At 41.4% G+C, this 24,682-nt stretch overlaps 10 protein-coding genes across 10 annotated transcripts; 4 read left to right on the forward strand and 6 right to left on the reverse strand.

The window, feature by feature from the left end:
- Positions 1–16: 16 nt before the first annotated feature.
- Positions 17–1,547, reverse strand: BATDEDRAFT_36497 (uncharacterized protein). The gene has a single exon (XM_006675821.1). The coding sequence runs from the start codon at positions 1,532–1,534 to the stop codon at positions 248–250; it is 1,287 nt and encodes a 428-aa protein (XP_006675884.1). The 5' UTR covers positions 1,535–1,547; the 3' UTR covers positions 17–247.
- Positions 1,548–5,132: 3,585 nt separating this feature from the next.
- On the reverse strand, positions 5,133–5,528 carry BATDEDRAFT_85352 (uncharacterized protein; the record flags this gene model as incomplete). The annotated part of the gene is made up of 1 exon (XM_006676319.1): positions 5,133–5,528. The coding sequence occupies one exon, from the start codon at positions 5,526–5,528 to the stop codon at positions 5,133–5,135; it is 396 nt and encodes a 131-aa protein (XP_006676382.1).
- A 2,980-nt stretch (positions 5,529–8,508) lies between these two features.
- Positions 8,509–9,384, forward strand: BATDEDRAFT_85900 (uncharacterized protein; the record flags this gene model as incomplete). Its single annotated transcript, XM_006676030.1, has 1 exon — positions 8,509–9,384. One exon carries the CDS (start codon positions 8,509–8,511, stop codon positions 9,382–9,384), a length of 876 nt encoding a protein of 291 aa, XP_006676093.1.
- Positions 9,385–9,496: 112 nt separating this feature from the next.
- BATDEDRAFT_36498 (uncharacterized protein) lies at positions 9,497–10,196 on the reverse strand. Its single transcript, XM_006675822.1, has one exon. It carries the CDS (start codon positions 10,184–10,186, stop codon positions 9,617–9,619), a length of 570 nt encoding a protein of 189 aa, XP_006675885.1. The 5' UTR covers positions 10,187–10,196; the 3' UTR covers positions 9,497–9,616.
- Positions 10,197–13,981: 3,785 nt separating this feature from the next.
- Positions 13,982–15,304, reverse strand: BATDEDRAFT_22100 (uncharacterized protein; the record flags this gene model as incomplete). The annotated part of the gene is made up of 1 exon (XM_006675406.1): positions 13,982–15,304. One exon carries the CDS (start codon positions 15,302–15,304, stop codon positions 13,982–13,984), a length of 1,323 nt encoding a protein of 440 aa, XP_006675469.1.
- A 660-nt stretch (positions 15,305–15,964) lies between these two features.
- Positions 15,965–16,719, forward strand: BATDEDRAFT_85901 (uncharacterized protein; the record flags this gene model as incomplete). Its single annotated transcript, XM_006676031.1, has 3 exons — positions 15,965–16,111; positions 16,189–16,378; positions 16,511–16,719. 3 exons carry the CDS (start codon positions 15,965–15,967, stop codon positions 16,717–16,719), a joined length of 546 nt encoding a protein of 181 aa, XP_006676094.1.
- Positions 16,720–17,668: 949 nt separating this feature from the next.
- On the reverse strand, positions 17,669–18,712 carry BATDEDRAFT_15575 (uncharacterized protein). The gene is made up of 3 exons (XM_006675069.1): positions 18,496–18,712; positions 18,023–18,375; positions 17,669–17,884 (listed from the first exon to the last, which is right to left on the reverse strand). The coding sequence occupies exons 1-3, from the start codon at positions 18,704–18,706 to the stop codon at positions 17,690–17,692; spliced, it is 759 nt and encodes a 252-aa protein (XP_006675132.1). The 5' UTR covers positions 18,707–18,712; the 3' UTR covers positions 17,669–17,689.
- Positions 18,713–19,334: 622 nt separating this feature from the next.
- On the forward strand, positions 19,335–21,289 carry BATDEDRAFT_22103 (uncharacterized protein; the record flags this gene model as incomplete). Its single annotated transcript, XM_006675407.1, has 2 exons — positions 19,335–20,241; positions 20,361–21,289. 2 exons carry the CDS (start codon positions 19,335–19,337, stop codon positions 21,287–21,289), a joined length of 1,836 nt encoding a protein of 611 aa, XP_006675470.1.
- A 248-nt stretch (positions 21,290–21,537) lies between these two features.
- BATDEDRAFT_8182 (uncharacterized protein) lies at positions 21,538–22,338 on the forward strand (the record flags this gene model as incomplete). Its single annotated transcript, XM_006674913.1, has 3 exons — positions 21,538–21,600; positions 21,986–22,105; positions 22,261–22,338. The coding sequence occupies 3 exons, from the start codon at positions 21,538–21,540 to the stop codon at positions 22,336–22,338; spliced, it is 261 nt and encodes an 86-aa protein (XP_006674976.1).
- A 290-nt stretch (positions 22,339–22,628) lies between these two features.
- Positions 22,629–23,020, reverse strand: BATDEDRAFT_8189 (snoRNP complex protein NOP10; the record flags this gene model as incomplete). The annotated part of the gene is made up of 3 exons (XM_006674914.1): positions 22,629–22,726; positions 22,849–22,891; positions 22,967–23,020. 3 exons carry the CDS (start codon positions 23,018–23,020, stop codon positions 22,629–22,631), a joined length of 195 nt encoding a protein of 64 aa, XP_006674977.1.
- Between the last annotated feature and the right edge of the window lie 1,662 nt (positions 23,021–24,682).

Genomic DNA, 24,682 nt, shown 5'->3' on the forward strand with positions numbered 1-24,682 from the left:
GACAAAAAGTTGGGTTGCGTTCAGATAGTATAATTTTTCATTCGTGAAAATCGATTCAGGGAACATTACAGGTACAAGAAAATAAAAGCAGCATAAAAATCATATACATAAAAGTAAGCAAATCGCAACCAGTGTGATTCCGATACAAGGTGTAAAAAGAATAGGTAGTGAAGTGATCAAAAAGATGAGACGCTTGCCTACATATTTAGGATTGATATCCAAATATATATTTAAAATAATTGGGTGGTTACATTTGTGGGGGTGGAGTGATTGTGGAAACGTCTTGAGCGTCCATATTAGGAGCAGTTGCTCGGCGAGGTTTTTGGTGGTCGTGGCATTTGGATGCATGGCGGTACCATGCCGGCACTAATCCGCGTCGTGCCTCAATATCGGCAACTCCCTCTGTAAAGTGAGAAGAAACCGACAAAAGAACTGGCGGGACAACAACTTCTCCGTTGGGATAAAGCGATACTTGAACTTTAGAGGACTTTTCATCAGCTGTAAGCAAAACTGCTGGTGTAGCACCTGCGGGACTACATTTTCCAACAAGATTCGTAACATTGACAAGACTGCATTGGATTGTGGCACAGCGACGCTTGGTGCTCATCAGAGGTATCCATTCGTTGCAGGTGTGGCAGCAGCCCTCGATCATGATATAAGCAGAAGAAGTCGGGTCCTTTCGCTCTTTAGTCAAATCTTTACCAGCCACAGGAATGCTTATAGCAGTAAGCATCCAGACAGTGCGAAGCGAAACAGGCTGCAAGAATGGCAGACAAGAAACAGACGAAATACCATGCGTAAATTGCTTGTGGTACCAAAAGGCTGAGTTTTTTAATTGAAGCCAACGGCCAGGAGCTGGACATAGCTCACAAAGGCCTTGTTTATGAGTTGCGTGGTTACGAACCCATCTAGGAGTATACACATCACCAACAAACAACAATTCTTGCTCGCGACGCTCCTCAGTAGACTCACCAGTATCGCCACCACTTTCTTGCAAAGTATCAAAAAGTTCTGGCAACGCTGTGTCCGAGGCATTATTACTATAGCATGGAAGATGTCCACTTACTGAGGCAGATATTGGATATTGAAGAAGATTAGGCCGAGTAGTTGTATAGTTGGATGTATCCAATGCCGATTTTGAAATTAAAGAGCCCTTGGTAAGCAGTGGTTTTGGGCTATGAACTAGTTTGGAAACATTCGATGCCTTTTTCTGAGAGTTTTTCGGAGTGCTAGTTTTTGAGCGACTTGGAGTCTGAATTCGATTTAGTTTAGACTTTAATTCGGCAGAGCCTAGACTTTGACGAGAACTACTTCCTGATATGTCCGACATTAAATTTGAAAAATCTGTAGTGGCAATTGAATCAATCAGTCCCATACCACCATTTCCCATTGAAGACACGCTATTTGGAATCGACAACACGGAAGATCTGTGGCTACTGGGAAGAGATTGAGTATCAGACATATCACAGGAAAGTCCACGCACCATAGACGTATGAACGTCATACATGGGGTTCACAAGAGTATCTGTTGTCATATTTCCCCCAAACATACCAGGTATAGGAATGCTTTGTGCCCTTGCAAGTGTTGTAGACATGGCACAGTCTGAGGGAGTTGTTGGAGACAGATTCATGAGACCAAGTGAGTTAGCAGTCATGGGCATCTGCATGTGTGATGGTTGAGAAATGTTTAAAGGTGGAGCTATACTATATTTAAACTGTTGCATTGGATCCTGGTTAAAGTTGGCAAAGGAAAACTGAGAATTGGGATCTACAAGACTATCCGATCTAAACATGCTTCTTTTGCCAAACGCAGAGTTTCCATCTAAAGAGTCTTGCATTATTGATGTAGGAGAATTAAGAGCAAATACGGCTGAAATATTGCCTGCGTCCATGCCCATATTTGCTGGATAACCCTGAACAAAGGCATGACTACTTGTGGCACCGGAAAATTGCAGATAATCAGCTGGTGATCGCATCGATATATTATCATGGAATTGAGAAGCCGCATATTTGCTTTGCGGTCCTCCTCGGGGTACGCTCGGAGAGACTGGAGAAATGATTTGTGACGCAGACTGAGATGCGACAGGTGCTGGTTTTGAAAAACAAGAAGCAGTCTCGGCGGTTGATGTATAGTAAGACGCCGAAGATTGTCCAGCCGAATTATTATTGCCACTGCACTCTGTTGCAGGTGAAATCTTTGAATGCGTTTGTGCACCAGCATTTTGAGCTCGGTGTGGCTTTGACGCTGCCGAAACATTTGTGTCTGAGCCAGTAAACGAAAGATTTTCACCTTTTCCCAAAGAGCCAGTTTTCCATGCTGTTAATCGCTGACCAGAGGACATATTGGTCACTGTGGGCGAGGTAGATTCATTGGTTATAGCATCCCAAGGCTGGTCTGCAAAGGTAGCTCCAGACATGTGCATTGAATCGGTGTTGGATTGGCCAGCCAAAACCACACCAGTTGCATCCACACAAGTATCTTTAATAGTAGCACACGCCATTTCACCAGATGAGCCCTGAGTTACTGTAATTGGATCACAGGTAAAGGACTCCCAATCCTCAGAAACATTTGCCGAATGGATGCTTCGGTAGTTTTTACAAGATTGAGTAGCGCCTAATGCAAGAGAAGCAGAAGTGGATTTGCGGCGATGTGGAGGGTTGGGAGATCCACGACGGAACTTGGAACTAGGAGCAGCAAAACCCAGTCCTGAAACTCCCGACATAATGTTGCTTTCGCTGTTGCTTCGGGTGGCAGCTTGGGATGATGGGGAAGAAACAACAGGACTGAGCATGCAATTATAGCCAAAGGAAGGTGTATTGGATATGGCTGATGAGTAAAGCTGTGGATCGCCTAGAGCTGATGGAAAGAATGCATTAGCAGATCCTGAAACAGCGCCTGGGCTGTTTGTATCCAGTCCAAGACCACGCATACTCGTATTGAGCGATTGAAAGCGTGATCGATTGAACTTGCTTGTTGCCTCCTTGAGTGTGCCAGTTAGAATGGATTGTCCAGGCATATTCAACGAACTCAAAGGATGGTGAGCAGTGTTGCTTTCCAATGCTGCAAGTGATTGTACTCCCGAATCAGACAAATTGCACCAGCTGTGATCCGTATTCTCAAAAGCAGTTTTGGAACGCTTGTGCAAATCTGGATAGGGCTTGATGTATGGCAATGAGGCCAAATTTCCATTCGAAAGGATTTTCCCCAAATCAGCCATACCAGGCGAAATGGTTGCAGAGTCGCTTTGATCATTCTGAGGAAATAGCAGGAAAAACTCTTCCTCTGTCATTGCCGAGTACATTGGATGACCAGATGATTCAGTCTGTACTTGATTTGTACTAGAATGCTGTTCGTTGGATTCGGACTTGCATTGGTCAGCAGTAAGCGGTCGTTTGATTGATCGCGGTGTTTGTATGTGCGCTCCAGTAGGTGGTTGGGGTACTGGGTAGTGCGACAAGTGTGCACTGTCGGGTTGGCTTGTTGCTAAAGACAATTTAGACGCTATGAATGGTGGAGCATCCACAACACTAGACGTATGCGTAGAATCTAAAAGTAAAATAGTTAGTTGCCATCAAAACAATACCGACTGATATTTAGAACCAAAAAGCATTCCATGTAATGAAACTTTGAGGCTCGAACAAGCAAACTGGCATTTGGTTATGGAATGCCTTTTACTAATGGTTAATTGAGTTGAATCAGTAGAATTAAACACTTACTCGTCATGATTGCGCTATTTGGCCAAGGCATGGCCATAGACTGGTGTAAATTCATGGATGCATTCCATAGTAAATCATCGCTAGCAGTGGAAGACGGTATGGATGGCATGGCGTTGATAGCTGGAGCAGGCAAGATGGATGAAGTTGAAGATGACATTGGGGACAAGGAAAACTTGGCGTAGTCACCAAAGCCAAACGGATAAGCATATGGACCAGGTGACTGCTCAGTCAAAAATGATTGTGCTCGAGGAGAATGGCTATGACGGTCCAACCGAGATAATTGGAGTTTCAAAGGGTGGGATGACATTAGCACCGGATGGTTGCTGGTAAAAATGGCAGGTGACTGAATAGAAGTGGTGTTGGTTGAAGTGATTGCTAATGTATTAATAGATTCTGTGCAAGAGTAAAATGCAAATATAATATAGTGTCAGATTAGCTAAGTTGGCATGCCATTCATACAGCAAATACGGAATAAATGAGAAAAGCAATCAATAAAGAACTGATGAGGGATTAATAGTGAAAGCCACTCGAGTATATGCCAAATGGAAACAGGGTAAACTAACAAACAATTTCAATTCAAGTTTAAACAAATTCACATGACTAAAAGTGCCATCAGATAGCCAGTCAGCAATCAAGGAATTATTGACTAATGTAAATATCTAACAATGTAGCAAGATTAAGAGCTGAAACAAGTAATGATGGGACAAATGCAGTGCATGAAACCAACCAAGTTTCATCCAACATCTCAAAAAGTGTAAATTGACTGAAAACAGCAACAAATGCATGCTATATGAATTGACCAATCAAATTCACTGATAGTCCTAGCACAGCATATCAACAAAGCCCTGTCGATACCAAGACGCGCTTCAGTAAATGGTGATTTCTCCCATTAGCCGATTTAGAAGCACTTTTGAAAAGATACCAATTGAGCAGTAACCCGACAAGTTGAAAAACAAAGCGCGTCATTGTATACAACTATCCACCAATCATTACTCTACTGTCCCGCCACTTGTTTCCGGCCAAGCAGCCAGGCAGTTAAATCTCCGCTGCAATGGCTGTCCAATCTGGAATGCTTGCATTTGAACAACAAGGGGGTGAAAACAGCACACAGTTTGATACTGAGGTTTGGCACCTCAAGCAATCAGACCACAAATATTAGCACTCGGCCCATTTCCACAACAGCAATGGAAAGCAAGCCAGTGCGAAAAAAATATTCAAAAGCGCAAAGCCATAATTTGACTAAAACAAAAGCAAATCAATGCCTTTTTAATTCAATGACATTAGTCCATGGAAGTTTAGTAGACCACCCATCACTAATTGAAATGCTGTGGTGGGTCGACCAAACACCATTCAATATGGCTAAACCTGCCGTCTGTTCAAAATATCTGCTCCACTTTACAGTCTCATACCAATGAATTAAGCAATTAATATTTTGCACTGACCTTGAGTGGAATTGGCTCTGGGCCCGCCTTTTAGCTGTCGTGCATTTGCCCGTAAAGTGGTGTTTTTTAGATTAGACTTGGCTTGGCCTGCTAGCATATATTGTAGAACATCCGTGTCACTACACGAACCAGCATCGGTCTGAACATTGATCGACGTATCGGGAATTGGCTTGTTGGAAGTGTAGCCAAAGTGTGTATTGCTCATGGGCACAATAGAATCGGTATGGTCAAAACCATATCTAAAACTATCGTCAATACCACCAGTGCTGTTTGTATTGCCCTGCATGCTAGTTAGATTCATAGGAGTGACAGGCAGGACAGCGGCACCACCGTCCCTCCTTCTAAGTTTGTTCCAAAGACCCAAAGTCATGGTGCGGTTTGTAATAAAACTTGATTCCAAATAGTAGAGTGCACAGATTCAAGGTTTCACCAAAATGATTAGACAGATACAGTATCACACGGTAATGCTGATCGATTTAAATGTAGTCAAGGGTGTCTTTATAGATTTGGGCTCTTCAAAAAGACGAGAAATAAAGCAGGCTTGCTATCGGTATTCGCTAATATCGTCGATTCACTTTAAAATGCTTAGTTTGGTATAAGCTAGAAGCATTCCATATTTGACACGTGCAGATAAAGTTGTTCAAGCAAAATATAGATGGCATATAGATTAGTAGAAGGCACACTGTATCTCGGGTGGATCAATACATGGAATTCCAAACATAATCATGCAGTTCCAGAGTATAAACATGTAAATGCATAAAAATATATAGCTTAAAGTAGAATGTATAGCCAAATCGTGCACAAGTTGGATAATTGCTAAATTGTGCAATGTTTGGCTGAATATCACAATGAATATTTATGCTTCAAATTGTGCAAGGTTGGCAGTATTCAAGATGATTGGTAGCATCTAGGGCAGATTCATAACGATAATTGAACAAGGCAATGGTGGTAATAAAAAGATCAACCAATGTCGAGGATTTGGATTAATGATACAGCAAGCAGTATGCATTTACCAAAAAATGATAAAGATGGTTTAGTGGTAGGTTGTCGCAATCAAAATTACCAAAGCAAGTATCAAGCAGTACTCCAAAAGGCAAAACTATTGAATGCTTTAAATACATGATACATATGGTAGTGATGGTTGCCGACAATCTTTCCACCCCGTCCTTATTTTTGCTAGCCGTGACACCTAGCATTATCTAAACATTCGCCAGTTCACGACCTAGCTTTTTCATCGAAATCATCATCAGTCATCATTCAAAGCAAATTGGTGCATTGTACTGCGGTAAGAACCATCTTCATCAAATTCTCAACCATCAGACATATTGATTTATATCACATGATAAATACTTGATTGCACCACATCAATAGGCTCTACCCGCACAAAAGTACCAAGTAACTACAAACTGTGGAGTCGTTGAAAAATACAAGCTTGATCCACTGCCGTATTCACGTAAATGAGCCATGAAATAAGGGTGTCAATGCATAATAAATGAACGGCTTCATCAAAATTACTGGCAGCATTGTGTTGACCAGACCTCCTTTATGCTCACTGATCCTTCTCCTTTACACCCATTGATACTTCTCCTTTATGCCCATTTTGTATAAAAATACTGAACACATCTTCACATCTCTGTTTCAATAAATCCCACATCCTCGACACCTGTTCAGTCTCCAACTTTTCATCCAAACCACATTATGGCATTGAACAGTTGGTATAGAAACTTTGAAATAGGCGCGAACATGTTCGAGGTTTTAGGATACAATAAGATGGAGTTTGAAAACATGAGAGTCCAATATCTGGGCTGCAATGAATATATCTTCAAATTTGGATCTTAGGGTATGGCTATGCCAAAAAGGGAAAAAGGGAGGTTTAAATCAGTTTGATTGTGCATCATATGATGGGTGTTGTGTTTTGAAGAATTGAGAGTATTAAGGGAGCACAACTTTCCAGTAGGAAGGTATAACATTCAACTAGTGCACATTCCCAGAATAGAGGCATTGGCTGCAAAATACATATTGTATTTTACGTGAATGCGGATACAAGTCTAGTTATTTCAAAAGTGAGCCATGGAGCAATTATCAGGTATGCTTTTGTTATTTAAACAGCTGCTTGAATGAAAGAATTTCAATTGTAGCAGCTATTTAATGTCAATCAAAAGTATTGGATAGGGGAATGTTTAGAAAATAGATGATTGGGACTGGATAAAAAGAGCAATTGTACATTAAGCCATACAGGAATACATAATTCAAATACATGATCAGACAATAAATGGACATTCATAAGTTTGATTTGTAATACCTTGCGAATTGAACACTTTGAGAATCGGCAAGTGAATACTAGAGTTTAAATAGACGGCCTTCAAAATTGGATGCTTGTTTAGGGACTGTTTCCAGTCCAAGATTCAGGGCCTCAAAAAGCTTGAACACAAAATCGTGTCATATCCAGTATTTTCGGCACGTTATAGCACAAACGGATGAATTGTAATAGCTGGTTTCAAAGCTTCAAGTGGCCTGTTATCCGCATCAAGAGCTGATAATGATGGCGAGACACCCTATCTTGTTTAGCGCTTGTTACAGAAGCCGAGATATTCAATCTTGCTATTACCTTTACTGATCACAAGCGATGTGCATAGTTTTGGCGAAGTGTATAAAGCACAAACACTCCCGTAGTAGAATAAATGAACGTAGCTTTTTGCTTATTAAAGGTACGCATACCTTATTTCTGTACCGTTTTGTAAAGCCAAGTGCATTTACCGCTGTATTCACGCAAAATAGAGTGCCAGCAGCGATTGATCTCTATTCTGCTTCGGAATAGACAATCATTAAATGCTATACTTTTCTATTAGACTGATGGTTTCAATAAATATTTTCAATTTTTCAATAAGCATAACGACCATCATATGGTGCACAATCTAAATATATTCGAGTCTTTTCTTTTTTTTGGCATAACCACACGCAAGATGACCAAGTTTAAAATCATATTCATTGTAACCCAGATATTGAATTCGGCTATTTTGATGTTGTCAATAACACTTTACACAATACATTTTGCTGTGTCCTGAAATCTCAATACGCCCTAGTTTGAAATCAAGGACTTTAGTTTTAGGGATGCAACTTTATGCCAATCACCAGGAGATTGGTAACTAGAGTTCAAAAAACAATGTTGTGCAGTAAAATGAAACACTTGACAAGACTATTGTCAGACACTGTCATCAGACACTGTCATTAGACACTTTTAGTGCTTTATTTTATGTGAACAAGTGGAAATGGAATGAAAACTTCAACATTCCATTTATTGGCACCGAAACTCGGCTTCAGTTTTTACTTTTTACATTGAAATCCCAATCATGGGCGACACGCTGACATTGCTGTCTGTCCATACTGACCTGGAGCATGCTGTTACCCTGGCTTCTCAAGCAAAAGTCAAGGAGGCCTTGGATTTATGCTCTTCAGTCATGGAGGTTGTTTGTACACATATCGAAATATTAGGTTTGGTTGACCCTGATGAGCCAGGCTCACCCCACTCGCCAACCACTGAAAAGGCAGCTGCACTCTTGTTGGGCGGATTTGACCGTCTTGGATCTGAAACTACATCTAAACCCTCAACCACTGCTCATCCAAAAACAGCTGCAGTAAACCATAGCCAACACAATAACAAGGTGCTGGATTCTGAATCCACTGCCAAGAGCAACAGTCATGTCAAGGGTGATTTGGCAAATACAAACACTGGCACACATTCATTCTCTTGGGCAACTCAAGGAAGCGATCTAATGCCATTGACAGTAGCACATCGTATCGAGTTTTGGCAGCAGGTTAATAGTACATGGCTTTTAGCAATTCGATGCGCAGGAACATCGACAGAGATGGATTTGTTGCGTCAAGACACAACTGTGTTTACAGGTTCAAGGCGTGGATCTAGAAGTCGCAGCATTCGAGGATCAAAGGCATCAGCAACTGCTGCTGCGGCGGATGCCGCTTCTACAGCTCATGCTCTTAATCTATCCACAGCTACGGCAAATGGTAATGCAAAAACAGACTCATCTCAGGCAGATACCGAAGGCGATCTGAGTTCTGCCATGTTGATCAAGGATTGGATCATGCTTCGAGATAACATCATCTCCTGTGGTGATGTATTGGAACTCTATGGATTGGTAGACTATACGATGGGGTTTGCAGAGTTGGAAATTGTCGAGGCTATTCATGCACAAATAAGCCGAATGTAAATGCATTTTTTATACCAAGTTTCATAAATGTTTATACTCGATCTTGTTTGCAATTATGGTCGCATCTTCAATTTTAAAACATCCACAAGCAAATCTAGTCATGCACAATTTGGAGTAGTGTCAATGTATTTTCTTTATAAATCGATATGTATATTTGATAGCCGTTAACAATTGAATGACTCTAAACTGATAATATCAAAACGAGTCCGCCCAAAAAACCTTGATATACATGTCATACTTGTATATTGTGATGGTGATGTGCACATGGCAAAAGAGCATGTAATCTTGTAGCAGCATCGTCTGTAAAATCGCCACCAATTGCTTGGTGACGGAACAGGACAGAAAATGCATACGGCAACGATGTGCTATCTGGTTCGCCAGTAAATCTATCCTTGGCTCCTGACACGCTGCGCACATTCATATCACTCTTGAGCGACTCCACTAGAATAGGCAAGCATGTACCACATGCGCCAATCTGCGACTCGTATAGCGTCATGGCTGCATTAACAAGCGCGTGGATTATGGTAGAAACGGTACGTTCAGGTACACCCAGCATTTTAAACAGCCCAAATTCACGCTCTTGCGATTGGGTCGAGTCGGATGACTGAGCATGATCAGAGCCACTTGGACACGGTGTAGTTGAGCTCGATGGCTCCAATGGCTGCTTGCATAAGCTCAAGTACTGAGCAAATCGCAACAAGTCCACAACTGTTGCAAACACCATTGGGCCAAGGTATCCATTCACAAGCGGCCGACCCACATCCAGCTGATTTCCTAGATGCATATCCAAATGATCACCCATAGCACTAAGAAGATCAGATAACATTCCCCTAACCAGTCCTTGCTGAGTAGAGCTACCAGAAACAGATGTTTTTCCAAACAATCTGTGTATAGAATGGTGATCGGCGGCATTATTCATAAATGAACCCGATACAGTTGCTTCAAGAGCTTGGCGAGCCTGTTCAAACCAGTTGCGGCGGACAGACTTGTCTTCCTTGGAATTTGAGCCAGCAAGTACCCATGAAACTTTGGCAATGGTGAGGTGGATATATGCAATAGATCGCTTCAGACTATCTGCGCGAAAGTTGTCTGCAGAGTGAGAAGCGTCAATGGGGGAGAAATTGAATTGGGAACTTGCTCCGTGATTATCGTTTGAGGATGTCAAGAGTGCAGCCGCTTCAAGAAGAACAGGATAAAGTATAGGCGAGTGTCGCAGTTTAACCAACTCCATCAGCATAGTTTCGTACTGTTTTAAAATGTTAATGACAGCATCCTCGCTTGGGGATTGAAGATCCAAATCTAACGTAATATTCAGCTCATCTCTAAGCAATCTGTAAATTCGTTCACACGTTGATTCAGGGATACCAAGTGGAAACAAAAGATGACTTGAGCTACTGCGATTATGGGTGTTGCAGGCACTTGGCTGTGATTTGGCAGTCATGAGATTATCACATGTTTCAGACCCAGCTCGGAAACGAGATAGAGAGAAAACGCAGTGCGACAAAATAAAGAGTACTTTTGAATGCAAACTTTTGGGAACATTAGGTTGCCATGACTGATCATCCAAAGTCATACTGGAATCGGCAAGAAAAGCATTATCAGCTGGAGCTACCAACAAACTGAGATAATGCAATGCCAATATCGGTCGATGCAATAGCAAATAAGCGGAAGCCATATTAATCCAGACTGAATATAATGTGTTCCAATCACGCAGCTGTCTAGAAGCCGTTGCCTGATCATACAACATGCCTAGTCCTCGATCAAACAACGGCTCAGTGCAATATCGCAGCGTAGTTGATGTGTTTTCACGGCACTGATCCTCAAGAAATTCGCGGAAAGGTGGCTGCCAATATTGTGATAGCCCATCCATGGCAAGTTTTTGGGCTGATTTAGAGTCCAATTCAGACAAAACACCGTCTTGCTGAAGCGATGACACTGAATCGCTATGGATTGTGCTTAGCCAATCCATGCTATTAATACTTTGCGCAACATCAATGTATAGAGACGCGAGATTAGCCAACTGCCGTGTTTCGTCAATACTCCGAGGAAGAACGGTCGGTTGCGATGTATCTGGTTGAAGAATAAGAGCAGGCAAAGGTGACGGACTTGGACTTGAATCAGACGAAAGCATACTGTGTCCTTGCCGTGAAGGCGGTCTACCAGCAGCTGCAAGTACTGGCTGAGCCCACACTGATGAAAAAATAGCCAACCCTCTTTCATGCCATTCTACTGCTTTCCCGAGTTCTCCAGCAGCATGCCATGCACAACCAATATTGGCGGCGATGGCTGCCTGAATACCGGTAATTTCCACAAGTCCAACTTGGGGTTGAGACTTGGATGTAGATCGAGTAGCTGTCAAGTAGCTCATATTAGCCAACGATGGGATATGCGATGCCACGGTTGCCAATAATGTATTTGCAGCCATATGACTTTGTAAACTAGATGCAGTCAGTCCCAATACTCCAAAGCACGTGCCCAGATGGGTTAATGAGCGAGCCTGAGCAAGCAAGGTCTGCCGATGAAGGTAGGAAAGTCGATACTGTTTGGAAAGGGTCGCAGGCGCAGCTGAAAACACACCATTCGGAATAGGCGATGGTTGTGAAGCAACCGAACTGCTATCCGCAAAAGTAGGATTTTGGATCGTGTTGACCAGCTCCTCGGGAAGTGGATACTCTTCAAGAATGATTCCAACAAGACGCTTGCAAGTCTCGTGTTGCTGGACTGCAAGTTGATATTCACCATTTGAAAAATACACATTTCCAAGGTTTGTTGTAAGTTGCAAAAGCCAGATAAGTATTGGAGGACCTAGTGCCGGTTCGTGCTGGGTTGCTGAAACAGTAGACTGGAATCGACTATTTGCAACACTGTTTCCAGCTATACTTGCACCACTGGTGGAAATCCCGCTTGTGGATGCTTCTGAACTAACAGAACGAATGGAAGCGGGACGTTTTTCAAATACCCGTTCAGACGCTGTTACAAAAGCTTCTTCAACTTGATCCCCCTCAAGATCCAAAGCACGAATGGCAATTTGCAGCCAATTGGAGGGATACTTTGTAGCTGCCATCCGAATATAATCTACAGTAGAATCCCAGCTAGCCTCCAAATAGTTTTTAGCTGTAACAACATGTCCAGCATTTCGAAGAGTGCATCCAATGTTGGACTGTGCTTTTGCCTTTCGAAACAGATCTCGTGCTTGATCGGCAATCACAAGTGCTTCGCTCCATTTCCTGACAGCATCTCGTATATCAAACTTTGGTGCAGATAATGCAGCTAGTCCTGCATTTATTAAATCGTCGATACTGGCCTTTTGTTTTGAAGCATTACGAGAAGGGATTTGCAAGTCTTCGGCTCGATCTTTATGCCGTGAATCGCCACGTGAAGGAATTCTAACACGGTTTCCTTTGGACAATGGGTTTGGAAAGCTAAAATCAGGTAAGCTTGTATTTCATGATAGAATACACAAGGAATTTAAATCAAACCATCACATTGAAGTTTAGAACATTACACACCCAAGGGGTTTGAGTACATTGTAAAAATAAAGGCCTACCTGCTCTTGAGTTGGCTGCCATCCATTGAGTTTATCAGACCAAATCCAGCACTATAGCTACTATTGAATGCAACAGTAGATTCTGAATGCTGATGTCCATTGTCAGTAAGATTTCGTCTTAGATTCTGGTTGAGACGAGAAATGCCAATATTTGGACTACTTACTCTTGTAGTTGCTGTAGTAGCAGACTTGAGGTTGCTAGTAAGGGTTGAATTATGGTTTGAAGACGGGGAAGCTGAATGGTCGTGGCCAGACGATGCCGATGCAACACGTGTAGGGATGGTTGCATGGCGCGAGACAGCAGGATAAACATTACCCCATCGGTCAGTAGAACCATGGGATGAAGCCAAGAGATTTGGATCGGAAGAGCCAGATAGCATCAAATTTGGATACAGAGATGCATGTGTTTGAGCCGATGAAGATTGTTTCAAGTGTGGCGAGTCAGACTCTTGAATGCTGATCATGGACGGATGCTGTCGCAAAGCACCAGGAGAATTGACAGATGAATAGGGTTCGATATAAAAGGAAGACGGTTGAGCCAATGACAGGTTGGGTTGATGATAAGACGGAAGCGGTGACTGCTGATATGGATGGTCGCTTTGTTGCTGAGCTTGACTATAGTCTTGAAAATACGCTAGCTGAGGCTGTCCAGAGGAGAACTCTGGAGGTAAAAGCGAATTAGGAGATGCTGGAGATGATGCTGTAGAAGAGTATAGTTGACCAAGGATGCTAGTTCTCATCTGCAGTATTTGCTGCTGTTCACCATGACGTAGTGGTTCATTGTATGAATTCAAAAGGGCCGAATCATGAGTCGAATGATTCAATGGTGGTGCCTGTACCCAAACATGAGGTTGTTCCTTTGGTTTATTAGGAGGAGGAACAGCTCTACGAGGAGGTATATGAGCACCTTCCATGAAGAAATTCTAACAAGTTGATCAAGTCAATCCAATTTATTATGGTGGTTACCCACCCTCAGGCCATCAGCCCTTCTGTTTCCATCACTAACTAGTGATCGTTCATTCAATACAGCGCTGTTTATTCCATATCAAATCACTCATGCAATTCGTATTCAAGAGTCGAAAGAACAAGATCTGCATGGGTCTGCAGCTGGCCAATCTCAGTCGCGGCGCGATGGGCTCGACAAGCGATCTGCTGGAAGCTTTCTTGATGCACGCTGGTTCCATGGCGACCATAAAGAAATGCACCGTACGTTGCTGAAAGAATCAGTCCACTGATTCCAATCTTGGTTACTGACCCTGCATGCTGGCCACCAAACAAGACACTGGACACTACAAGAAACGAAGAAATGCTTACTCCCAAATATACTGGACCTACTTGTCTGTCCTTGTCTTTTGTGTCCAGTCTATTCATACTCTCAACAAGATCTGTGAGCTGAGCCACATCTCGAACTACTACACGAGGTATACTTAATTTCAGCATCTGTCGCTCTCGAATCCATAGTTTGACTTGATCCAATCGCTGCTCACACTCGAGCAAACATGCATAGAATTGCTGGAGAAACTCGTATCTGCTCATGTGCTCTGATGTTTTATATGCAGAGAAGAGTGTAAGTAAAGAAAAGGATACTCCTGCAATGACTGCCATGGGTAATTCTCCAAACCCAGACTTGTCAGCCTGTTTAGTTTCTTTTACTTTCTTCTGTTCAACTTTTGACTCCTGATTACAATCGCTCTCTGAATCATCAGTAGACTGTGTCGAGTCATTTTTCCTAAACTTGGTTGATTGACGTGTTTTTAATGGCTTGTTTGCTTGCTGTTTGTTGTTTTGAACAACAGTCGGATCAGAAGGAATAATCACTGTGGGAGGTTGTGGATTAGAAATCACTACCGTATTGGGTTGCAATGGACATACTGTTGGAGAAACTGCTCGTTGTTTGCTTTTTTTACTAGATCGTCGAGTTGCTGATGTCTGTGAATTTTGAACCCATACCTCTGCAAGATTAGAAGCAAGCTGAACCATTGAGTGAAACAAAGTTGGGGTTCTAGCTGGTACAGTATAACTACTCAATGACACAGTTTCTGAATAAACTGAAGTGGTACTGATGGGCTGAACATGGTTTTGCGAAGCAAAACAAGACGTTTCCGAGACAAACTGATTCTGTTGAACTTTTACAGGTGCATGATGAGTTGTAATATCAGGATTACCGAGTGTAGTATTCAGTTGATTGCCGTGGTTCTTTAGATGCTGAGTACTCTGATGAGAAGTAGATGAGGTTTTGGTAGAAGAAAAGTTGGGAATGTATTGGCCATATACACCAGGAGCAAAGTTGAGAAGATTCTGAAAGCAATCGAGAAACTGGCCATTATCTTTGTAGTATAAGTCTGTTGGAAAGTCAATATCAGATAAAAGCATAACGAATCGTTTACGATTAAAAACTATTGAGCCTGTAATTCAAACAAATGTATTTAAAAAGTTGGTAAACAATTTTTCACTTGAGGATTTGGATAGCGAGTAGATGATGTGGTTTTGAGTACTAGCAGATCTATGCAGCAATCTGGGAATCTATTTGAGATCTTGTTTGATTCTACGATTCCAACTTGCAGTCAATTATATGCTTTGACTGCTGTAGTGGCACTGCTTGCCATTGACTTTTGTTAAGCCAAGAGTTGAGCGATTTATGCGATTGATCCAGCATTCTTGCTGCAGCATTTGGTGAATTCAATTCAAACTGGCAGTTGAATTGCATGGCCAGTAATCCAGACCATGTCAAGGCCTATTCTCATCTGCTACCAACATACTCTTGTCTGCTACCAACAGTCCATTCACTTCCAGTCATTGATATCGTCAAAGAGGCACCTGCTTTGCTTTTGAAAACTGTCGTCTTTTTGCTATAAAAAGACCTGATTTTAGACACTTCCAATCTCATCTCCTGTTCACTTGATACTATTCTCTTATTGGCATATTCTCTTATTCTAAACAAGCTTTCAAATGAGTATACGACCTTTTTCTTCTGTAAAGATGCTTGCCTCTCGGTCTTTTCAAAGTCCAATATCTTCTTTCAATCGGCCATATATGCCAAGTCGCTATCTGTTAAGCAAGGCTCAGACTCGTATTTTCCATAGCGATACCCCAAAGTGGAGCTTATCCCAATCTCCTTATCATATACTAAAGTCAACCCAGTCTTCTTCGAAACAGGATCTCAAGGACAGATTTATAGAGGTATGTCTCATTTCATAATCAAATCCCACGTTTTCATGTATATTATTTGATCTAATCTAGCTTCTATTCTTATGTAGCTTACAAAACAATATCATCCCGACAAAACTTTGAATATGCCAGAAGAGGAGCGCCAGAGGCGCCATACTCATTATCTACATATTCAGGCTGCATATAAGCTTCTACGTGATCCAAAAACAAGGCAAATGTATGATTTGGGTCAGATAACATACAATCCTAACAAATCTAATAGTTATACCACTTTTGGAGGTGAGTATTTGGCATGATATATGAAAAGTTATTGTTGGAATCTGATAGTGGCATGATTCCAATTAAAACGCCTATTGTAAAAGATACTATCCCTTGCATTAATAATAACCACCCATAAATATACTTTTACAGGAAATATAATCACTCCTTCTGTCAAAGATTTTATCTATCCTTGGGTTCTTGGTGTTGCTTTTTTGGGTATTATGTCACTCATATGGATTGACAATAATAACAGTGCGCGAATCCGAGAAGAAGAGATTGCATGGCAGTACTTTCGCCAGCAGCGCCGAAAAGAAGGTCTTGGTGACATTGTTGGAATGACGCACTATAGGCGAGTTTGAAACCCATTCAATCCAATAAAAAACAGTCTTGAGCCATTCAAAACGGTATATGAGTATATTTTCCTCCTGTTTCTTTAAAAACTCACAGCATTTACTCCTAAGATGCATATAATATTGCATACGGCCTTTTCAACTCTTTAATAGACACATTGTTTGTCCTACAAAATTAAACTAGTTTCGAGCCTCTCTTTCTCCACTTTTGACATAGCCATACACTGTAAGATCTCCAAGTTTGAAACCATATTCATCCATCGCAACTTACATGTTTGGTTTGACTGTTTTCAATAAAACTCTTGTATCCCAAAACCACAAATACATTGCGTTCTAGTCTGAAAACAACGATTGCACGCTTCAATACAACAGTTGTTTCCATACCAATACCAAAAAAGAGATCAGTCAACTAGTGAATTTAGAACACAATCTTGACCAGCAAACTGACACTCATTATTTCATCAGACTTTCCGTCTATCATCTATTTTGGCAACTATATTTAGTGTTTCATTCCATGCGGATACGTTTGAAGACAAAAGGGATGAAAATGCTTGTTTATACTCCAATCCAATTTCATTGTATTTTGAAACTATCCTGATAGCATCATTCAGACTGTTTCTGTAGCATTTGAACAAGAGTGTTGCGTTTATAAACTTGTATGATTGTTTTAGGTTGGCGTAGACCTATATAGATGAAACGCTGAAGATCGCGTTAGAACAAGACCAAATGAGTGGCATTGTCATATATTGAATTGGGAGGAGCCGCAGGTTGTTTAAAAAACTGGCCGTGTCAACAAGTTAGATTGTTGCCGTGGTACAGGAAACACGATCGATAGATGCTCATACCATTCAAATCAGCAATTCATCGATATTTGTAAAACAATATCCAGTCGCTAGCTGCGATTGACCATCAGATACACTTGACTTTATCGTTACAGATGCATTTGATCAATATCAGTTTTAAATAAGTATTCATTTGCTCAAAATCCTTCAGTACTCAAAACTCCAGCACCACCACCAAAGCCATAGCCTTTGGGTCCAAATTGTCGACCATGACACGGTTTGCAGAATATAGCGACGTCCTTGCTGGAAACTGAGCCGGTATCAAGCTGCTTGTTGCAGGAAGAGCACTTGAAACATGTCTTGTGGTATTTAAGGTTTCCTGGACCAATCACCTATGCCGATTTGACATGTATGTGAGCACATTGATGTTGAGCATAAATCTGCCTTGTCCCGCGTTGTTACAAATCTCTCGATTCATCCCAGATTCAACGATTTGAGTGAAAGGAGTGAATACACATTCATAGACATACCTGCTCAGCAAAATAGACTGCCTTGGTGCATCTTGTGCATTTTTCAGCACCACCATACTTGGATGCTGCTGCACTAGCTGGTCGAGGAGCATGATTAACAGCACTGCTTCCTGTCGTGGCACCTTCATAAGCCGACCGAAGACTGGATGTGTTGGCCGAGTAGACTTTTTCATCGCCTGCTGTAGCAGATGATGCAACATAGGCCGTTTGAGATGAGTCTGTGTTTGGAATGTCCGTCGAGGCAGACATATTTGCTTCAGATTTGCCAGTAATGCGTGACTGAGAAGTGGCAGTTACCATTGAAGGTTTGGTATCCATGCTTAAAACACCTGCACCACCTCCAAACCCATACCCTTGATGATTCGTTATATTCCAAAGAGCATTTCATCCAGCAGTCAATGAGTCAACGTTTTGAAAACAGTGGTATATATCGTACTTGCCAGCCGAGTACTTTCAAGATAAGCCAACTATACCTTTTGGACCAAACATGCGGCCATGGCAAGTCTTGCAATAAACCTGCTTGTTATTTTCAGAGATATTGGTCGAGTCAAGACGCTTGTTGCATTCCGTACAGGTAAGACAGTTTTTGTGCCATGTTCCTCCAGGAGCAACCATCTGCTCTTGAAAGTATACTGCCTTGTTGCATCGAACACACATTACTGCAGCTCCACCATATTTGGACATTTTTATAGTTTAACAGCGTGATGGCAGGATTACAAAGTGCATGCTATTTAAATATCCTATTCAATGAGATTCCGGCAATAGATCTGGGCATGGTTTTCATCTGAAACAATACTTTTACTTGACGACTATAGTCTATCCTATTCACTGAATCCAGCAAAATTGATATTTTCAAACAAGCTAGACTTGTTGTCAATTACCTCGACAATATCTATAACTACTGGAATATTTTTGATCTGACATGCCTCCAATAAAACACTGCTACAGTAGTATACATATTATAAAGTTTCAAATAAAAAAATGCCATTACTGAATTGATATATGCCATTGCGCATTGTTTTTATTAATCAGCCTTTATCATTTTTCAAGCTACTCAATTGAAACATGGCCTAAACCAAAAGCATGATCAATTCATTTGTCCAATGCTCAACTGAATTAGTAAATGCCAATCCATTTTTGGTTCCTCCTGATTTGTTCAGATATATTCCTGTCGCGTGTCAAGCTAACATTGATTCCATAACATGGCTTGAAATATTCCGACCATGTCGACTTTTTCAAACTCTAAATATTACTTTGAGTTCAAAATAGCTTTACTATACTTGTCTTTAGTACAATAGATACAGAGGAAACCATGCTTCGTGATGCGTATGGCATTAAGCGCGACCAAGTTGACGAAATTATACTTCCGTCTAATGGAGCCAGCAGAAATGGCCAAGACAATCTTCGTCATAGAACAACCAGTACTCTCTACAAGCTTGCCACATTTGGATTAGGAGAAGCTTCAGGCATAGCAAAACTGCAGAATGACATTGAACTAGAAAATGGTAATACGTTTTCTAATCTAGCGGGCGAGGAGTCTGTTTCCAACGATAATGTCAAGCAGAAACGCATAAAAGTGGATGGCCATTTTAAAGTTATTATTGGAGCAGCAGTTATTCTTACAATATGTACCAGCATTCTTTGGTATTCATTGGTTTGGCCCTGGCATCTTGGTACTTCTAATCAAGTATCTGCCGATTCCACCATCGCGTCAGCGTTATCCCATGAAGCGCCATCATCCAACAATATTGCTATTGACAGTGATAGCGATATCAGCAATGACGCAAACATAGACCATGATGGAGTGTTTAGTGAACGTTTTGATTTAAACTCTAGATTCGGTCTTTCCTCCGTTTACGAGTCTCCTAATATTGCAGAAGGTGACAAGGTTTTGGATGCTGGTCGTGTTCTTTTCCCCCCACCTCCAAGTGATCATGCCAATCCAAAACTCGACAAGATTGCAGTGGTGATTCTAACCACCCAAGATACGGCTCACATATCTATTCCTACACAGGCACAAACGTTTTTGAAGCAACTCAAAAACTTCCTTGTAGTGAGTGATCGATCAGGCCAGTATGGCGGATCCGAGACGGCTGGAAGTGTAGTCAATCGCAGCTCTACAAACAAGGTATTTTCGCAAAGTGAGCAGGGCCTGCTTGCACTTCAAGATTTATATAGTGCTTTTCCAGATTCAGAGTGGTTTATCGTGAGTCGTGACAGTAAGTAAATCACATGTGCTTGGCCATGATCTAGTATGATTCAACAGCCAAGTGGTTTCAAATAGTATAATTCAAATCTTACTATCTTACTGACAGTATTAATATCTATTTATAAATAGACAATTACATGTTTTTGGACAACATCAAAGCATTTCTCGATGATGCCAAATACGATTACAAAATGCCCATTTATTTTGGCAGTCAGACCATCTTTAAAGAATGCAAAACACTTACACAACCTCTTGCCAAACCAGAAGTCAGGATTGGTGATCTGTCTTCTGGTATTATTTTGTCTCGATCCTCTGTTCAAAAAATTGTTGAAGAAAAAACTGCCAAAATATGTATCCAAAAGTACACTTTGTGCCATTCCAGTGATGTGGTACTTGGTCTTTGCCTTGCCGATCAGAGCATTAGAATGACACCAGAGCCGCGACTAAACTCTCGCTCGCTATCGAGTCTGACTTGGCCTATGGATGCATGCCAAGAGCCTTTTTCCTTTCCTAAAACTTCTCCACGTTTAATGCTGCGTATTCATTCTGGCCAATATGCCACGGGCGTCACTTCTAGTGGTGAAACGACCAAATGGAATCACCATATCAATTATGCTAATATCTTTTCACATGTGTACCATGATATTGGTATGTTTTTTTCAAACCCGGGCTATGAAATTCCTGGTGGCGATTTTATGAATGCACAAGCGGAAAGTGGTCAGAATTGCCAAACTCTCTGCAAAACTGAAATCAAATGTCTGGCATGGACCTATGATATCAAACTAAAAACGTGCTGGCTCAAGAACACTCTTTCACCCAAGAGGGATCGTCAAAATGCCGTGTCTGGGGTTTTACCTTCTAGATACACTTGCAATAAGGACCAATTCAAGCCTAAAAAGGACAGAAAAAGACATTCTACCTTTAAACACGCTGCTATATCTGGACCGCTTCCCAAACCAGGAACTGCAGCGCCTCTCAAACCAGGAACTGCAGCGCTTCCTGTAAATCAACCTAAACGATTGATTGGAAGAAAGAGAAAGTTTTCTGGAAAAAACTGATTTTTTCTATATTTCCTGCTGTTTTGAATTCAAAACCTTGACCAAATATGCTTTCATCTTTAATAAACAATATTTTGGTTTTATTGGTTGTTGTATTGATTAACAAGTACATGCTTTGGTCTTACATGACTTTCTGCTGTTTAGATGTACAATGCACGTTCATCCTCAACCGTACATGCCAATAGTCGAGAATGGATGATTTCAACTCGAAATCATTTTTAAAACTTTCATCGAAAATTTCGCAAGTCATGTCAGAGCAAATTGTTATTAAAACTGCAGGATTCGATGCTCGTTTCCCCAACACCAACCAGGTAGATGGTGCTATTGAATGGGGGTGTGGTGTATAGATGACAGAGTGTTTTGGAATTAGAAGGCTATTTGAAAAAAGACTAGTCTTTTGTACTCTGGAAAGGCCAGCAATGTTCATGTCAAGCCAATAGAAATCAGTGGTGGTGTAAATGACACTAATATTGGAGGATGTTGCTGCTTCCTTGAGTATTATTGGCTGTCATGTTCTTATTGATGCTATTGTAATGTGGGTCTAAAGTTGAAATACTAACATCTTATCTGCATTACTGTTGCTTGGGTTACTCAATGTGAATGCTGGTTGTTCTTATGGGCGACTTGTTGACTCGATTTTGTTGACTTGCATCTCGGGCTGCACCATAAATATGGCTTTGCGTATCCGTAATACAGACCAGAAACTGCTGGCAAAACTATGTTGACTTTCACAAGTGTGTGCAAGCCAAGGGTGAGGATTTCCAACCTTGCCAAGAGTTCAAGGCCATCTACCGTTCTCTGTGCCCTACCAACTGGGTACGTTTGATATCATTGAGCTATTTTCATGACAAATATCTCTGCAGTTCTTTCTACACCTGTTTGTTTCCGATACTGCTTGTATATTTCTGTGGTTGAATATCTGCTACACATGGATTGCTAACTCGATTGTGCTACGTGATGCTTGACAATAGACCGATCAGTGGGATGAGCAGCGCGAGGAGAATGTCTTTCCCCCACTCAACACCAGATCCAGTCCCAACCACCATTAGTTTGATGGTGCTTTCATAGGATCAGCATGGACAAGTTTTCAACAATAACTGGTAGCCTTTCAATAAACCAAGATGGTGTGCTGATTATACTCTATTACCGTTCCTACTATCTTAATAGTTGGTTCAAGATTTATTATCAGTGTCTGTATTTTGCTAATATACAGTATATCAGCAGTTAGTACTCGCTCTTGACTAGTTATGCTTGGGTTTAATAAGCTTGTCTCAAGACTTGAATTGAACTGGTAGAAAGTTTCGTTTATTTGGTACACAATCACATTGAGTTTCTTAAACTAGACAGCTCTTGCGGCCTGTTGTGTAAGAAGAACCCCGAATCGTTTTTTCAAAGTCACTCGGTGACGAGAGTATTTATCGTCTGGCGAGAATCTTGCTGTATAATACGCAATCAATATAAACATACATGAATACATTTTCATCAGTACGATTCCATGAAATTTCAAGCAAACCATGGACAACAGATATCCAAATTGGCAGTCTGGGTCTAAGCCTTACCTGGATGTGCAGATTTTGTAACACCTCCTTCAGGAGCCATTTTCTAGTTGTGCAAAATACTGAGGGTGAGTATTACTAATAAATCAAAAGCTGAAATCCAATACAGTATTATGCATACTTTGAGAGTGTATACTCGCTTTCCTCCAGGAGCAGTGTAGTACATCAAATGCATAGTGTCAATATAGTAAAAGTACGGTACTAAAAAATAATGGGTTTCCAAGATTGAACAAAAAAACTTGAATCAATAAAGCGAAATTATCAAATGTTGTCACGTGCCAGTATGCCAAGTTTGTATTGGTAAATCCATTGACTATATTAGGTTTGATAGATGTGCAGCACTACAGCTTAGTTTATTATGGATAATCTACCAATAGGCAAGTTAGTAGTAAAGCTGAGGGTCTGAGCCATTATTTACCGAGCCCTTTACAGTAATATAGCTTTTCAAGTTTGTACAAGAAAGGGTGGCTGTCTTGTTCGCTTGCCAAGGCAAAACATCGATGATGGTTTTTAAACCACTCACGTATAAATTAAGAGCTATACTGGCCAGTCTGAATAGTAAAACCGAATTGTACAACTTTTGGTTTGAGATCAAGGACATCAAAAACGCGACTTTTCTGTTTATCTCGAGGCTTTGAAAACGAAGGGTTTACCTTTAAGCAAACTACAGATATTACGAGTCAGATTAGAGCATAAAAGGGTTGGCAATAGGGTAGCAAGTTTTTGTTTCAATCAGGTTTGACCGCTCAGAATAACAGCAGATACCTACCACTTCAACCGAATTCACTGACGTTGGGCATTCATCGCATATACGAATTCACTTGGCCAAGGCATTTGTGCACTGATGGAAGGACCTGCTTCCAGTAATCCCACTTCATCTACGGATGACTCTCACTCATCGCTAGACTATGTTCAGCCTATTGCACCATCTCACCCATCGCCGTCAACGGCTGCACCAATCATGCTATTTGCTCCGTATCATCCATCTCAAAAGATTGCCCATGCTACCACTATAGACCATAATATTTCTCCAAGTAAGGCTTCGTTTACTAATGCAATTGCCCATTCCAAGGATCAACTACAGCATGATGGCCGTTCCGTGCCAAATCGTATTTTTCACAATGGCAGTCCCAGAGCTAGTTTACTTACGGAAGAAGTAATTGACAATGCAGTACCCCATACACCCCATTCCACCTTTCTATTCAAAGTAAGTCCAAACTCTAGTCCTCGTTTAGAAACGCATCAAGCTGCTCGACCAGCTTCATCGATGACTTCTGTGCGAAATGCCCCCGTGTCGTTGCCTAATCAAGTTCATCGTAAGGGGTTGCGTCCCTATATGTCTGCGCAGCGATGGCCAATTCCAACAGAATCATCTCCATTATCAACGGGCATATCGACAGATCGTTTGGGTGATAGTCCAACATTGAAGCCAGCGTATATGGCAGACGCAAAGGGGAAGCTTCCACCTGATATTATGATGATAGTGCAGGATGCCAATCCAATCGCCAGTTCGCAGAGTCTGCCACTTAGCAGTTCCCGTCAACCTACTTCAAATGCTGGCAGTTTGCTTAAACTGTTTTCTCCACCATCGTGTCCTTCCGACTCCGATGGTGAATCTGTATCTTCATCTTCATCTTCGGCGACAGGCACTCGTCGGAAAAGATCGAGGTTCCGCAAGGGCATATCGCTTACTTCGCCTAGCAATGAATCCATAGCTTTTCAGCGACCTGCTTCTACATCCAGTCTTTCTCTGGCCAATATTGCAGCATCCATCCAAAACTACCAGCACAAGCGTCAGGCAAAAGAGCATGCAACATATATGGAGGTGTATGGAGAT

The sequence above is a fragment of the Batrachochytrium dendrobatidis genome (genome assembly GCF_000203795.2).
Source record: "Batrachochytrium dendrobatidis JAM81 unplaced genomic scaffold BATDEscaffold_1, whole genome shotgun sequence".
NCBI lineage: Eukaryota > Fungi > Chytridiomycota > Chytridiomycetes > Rhizophydiales > Batrachochytrium > Batrachochytrium dendrobatidis.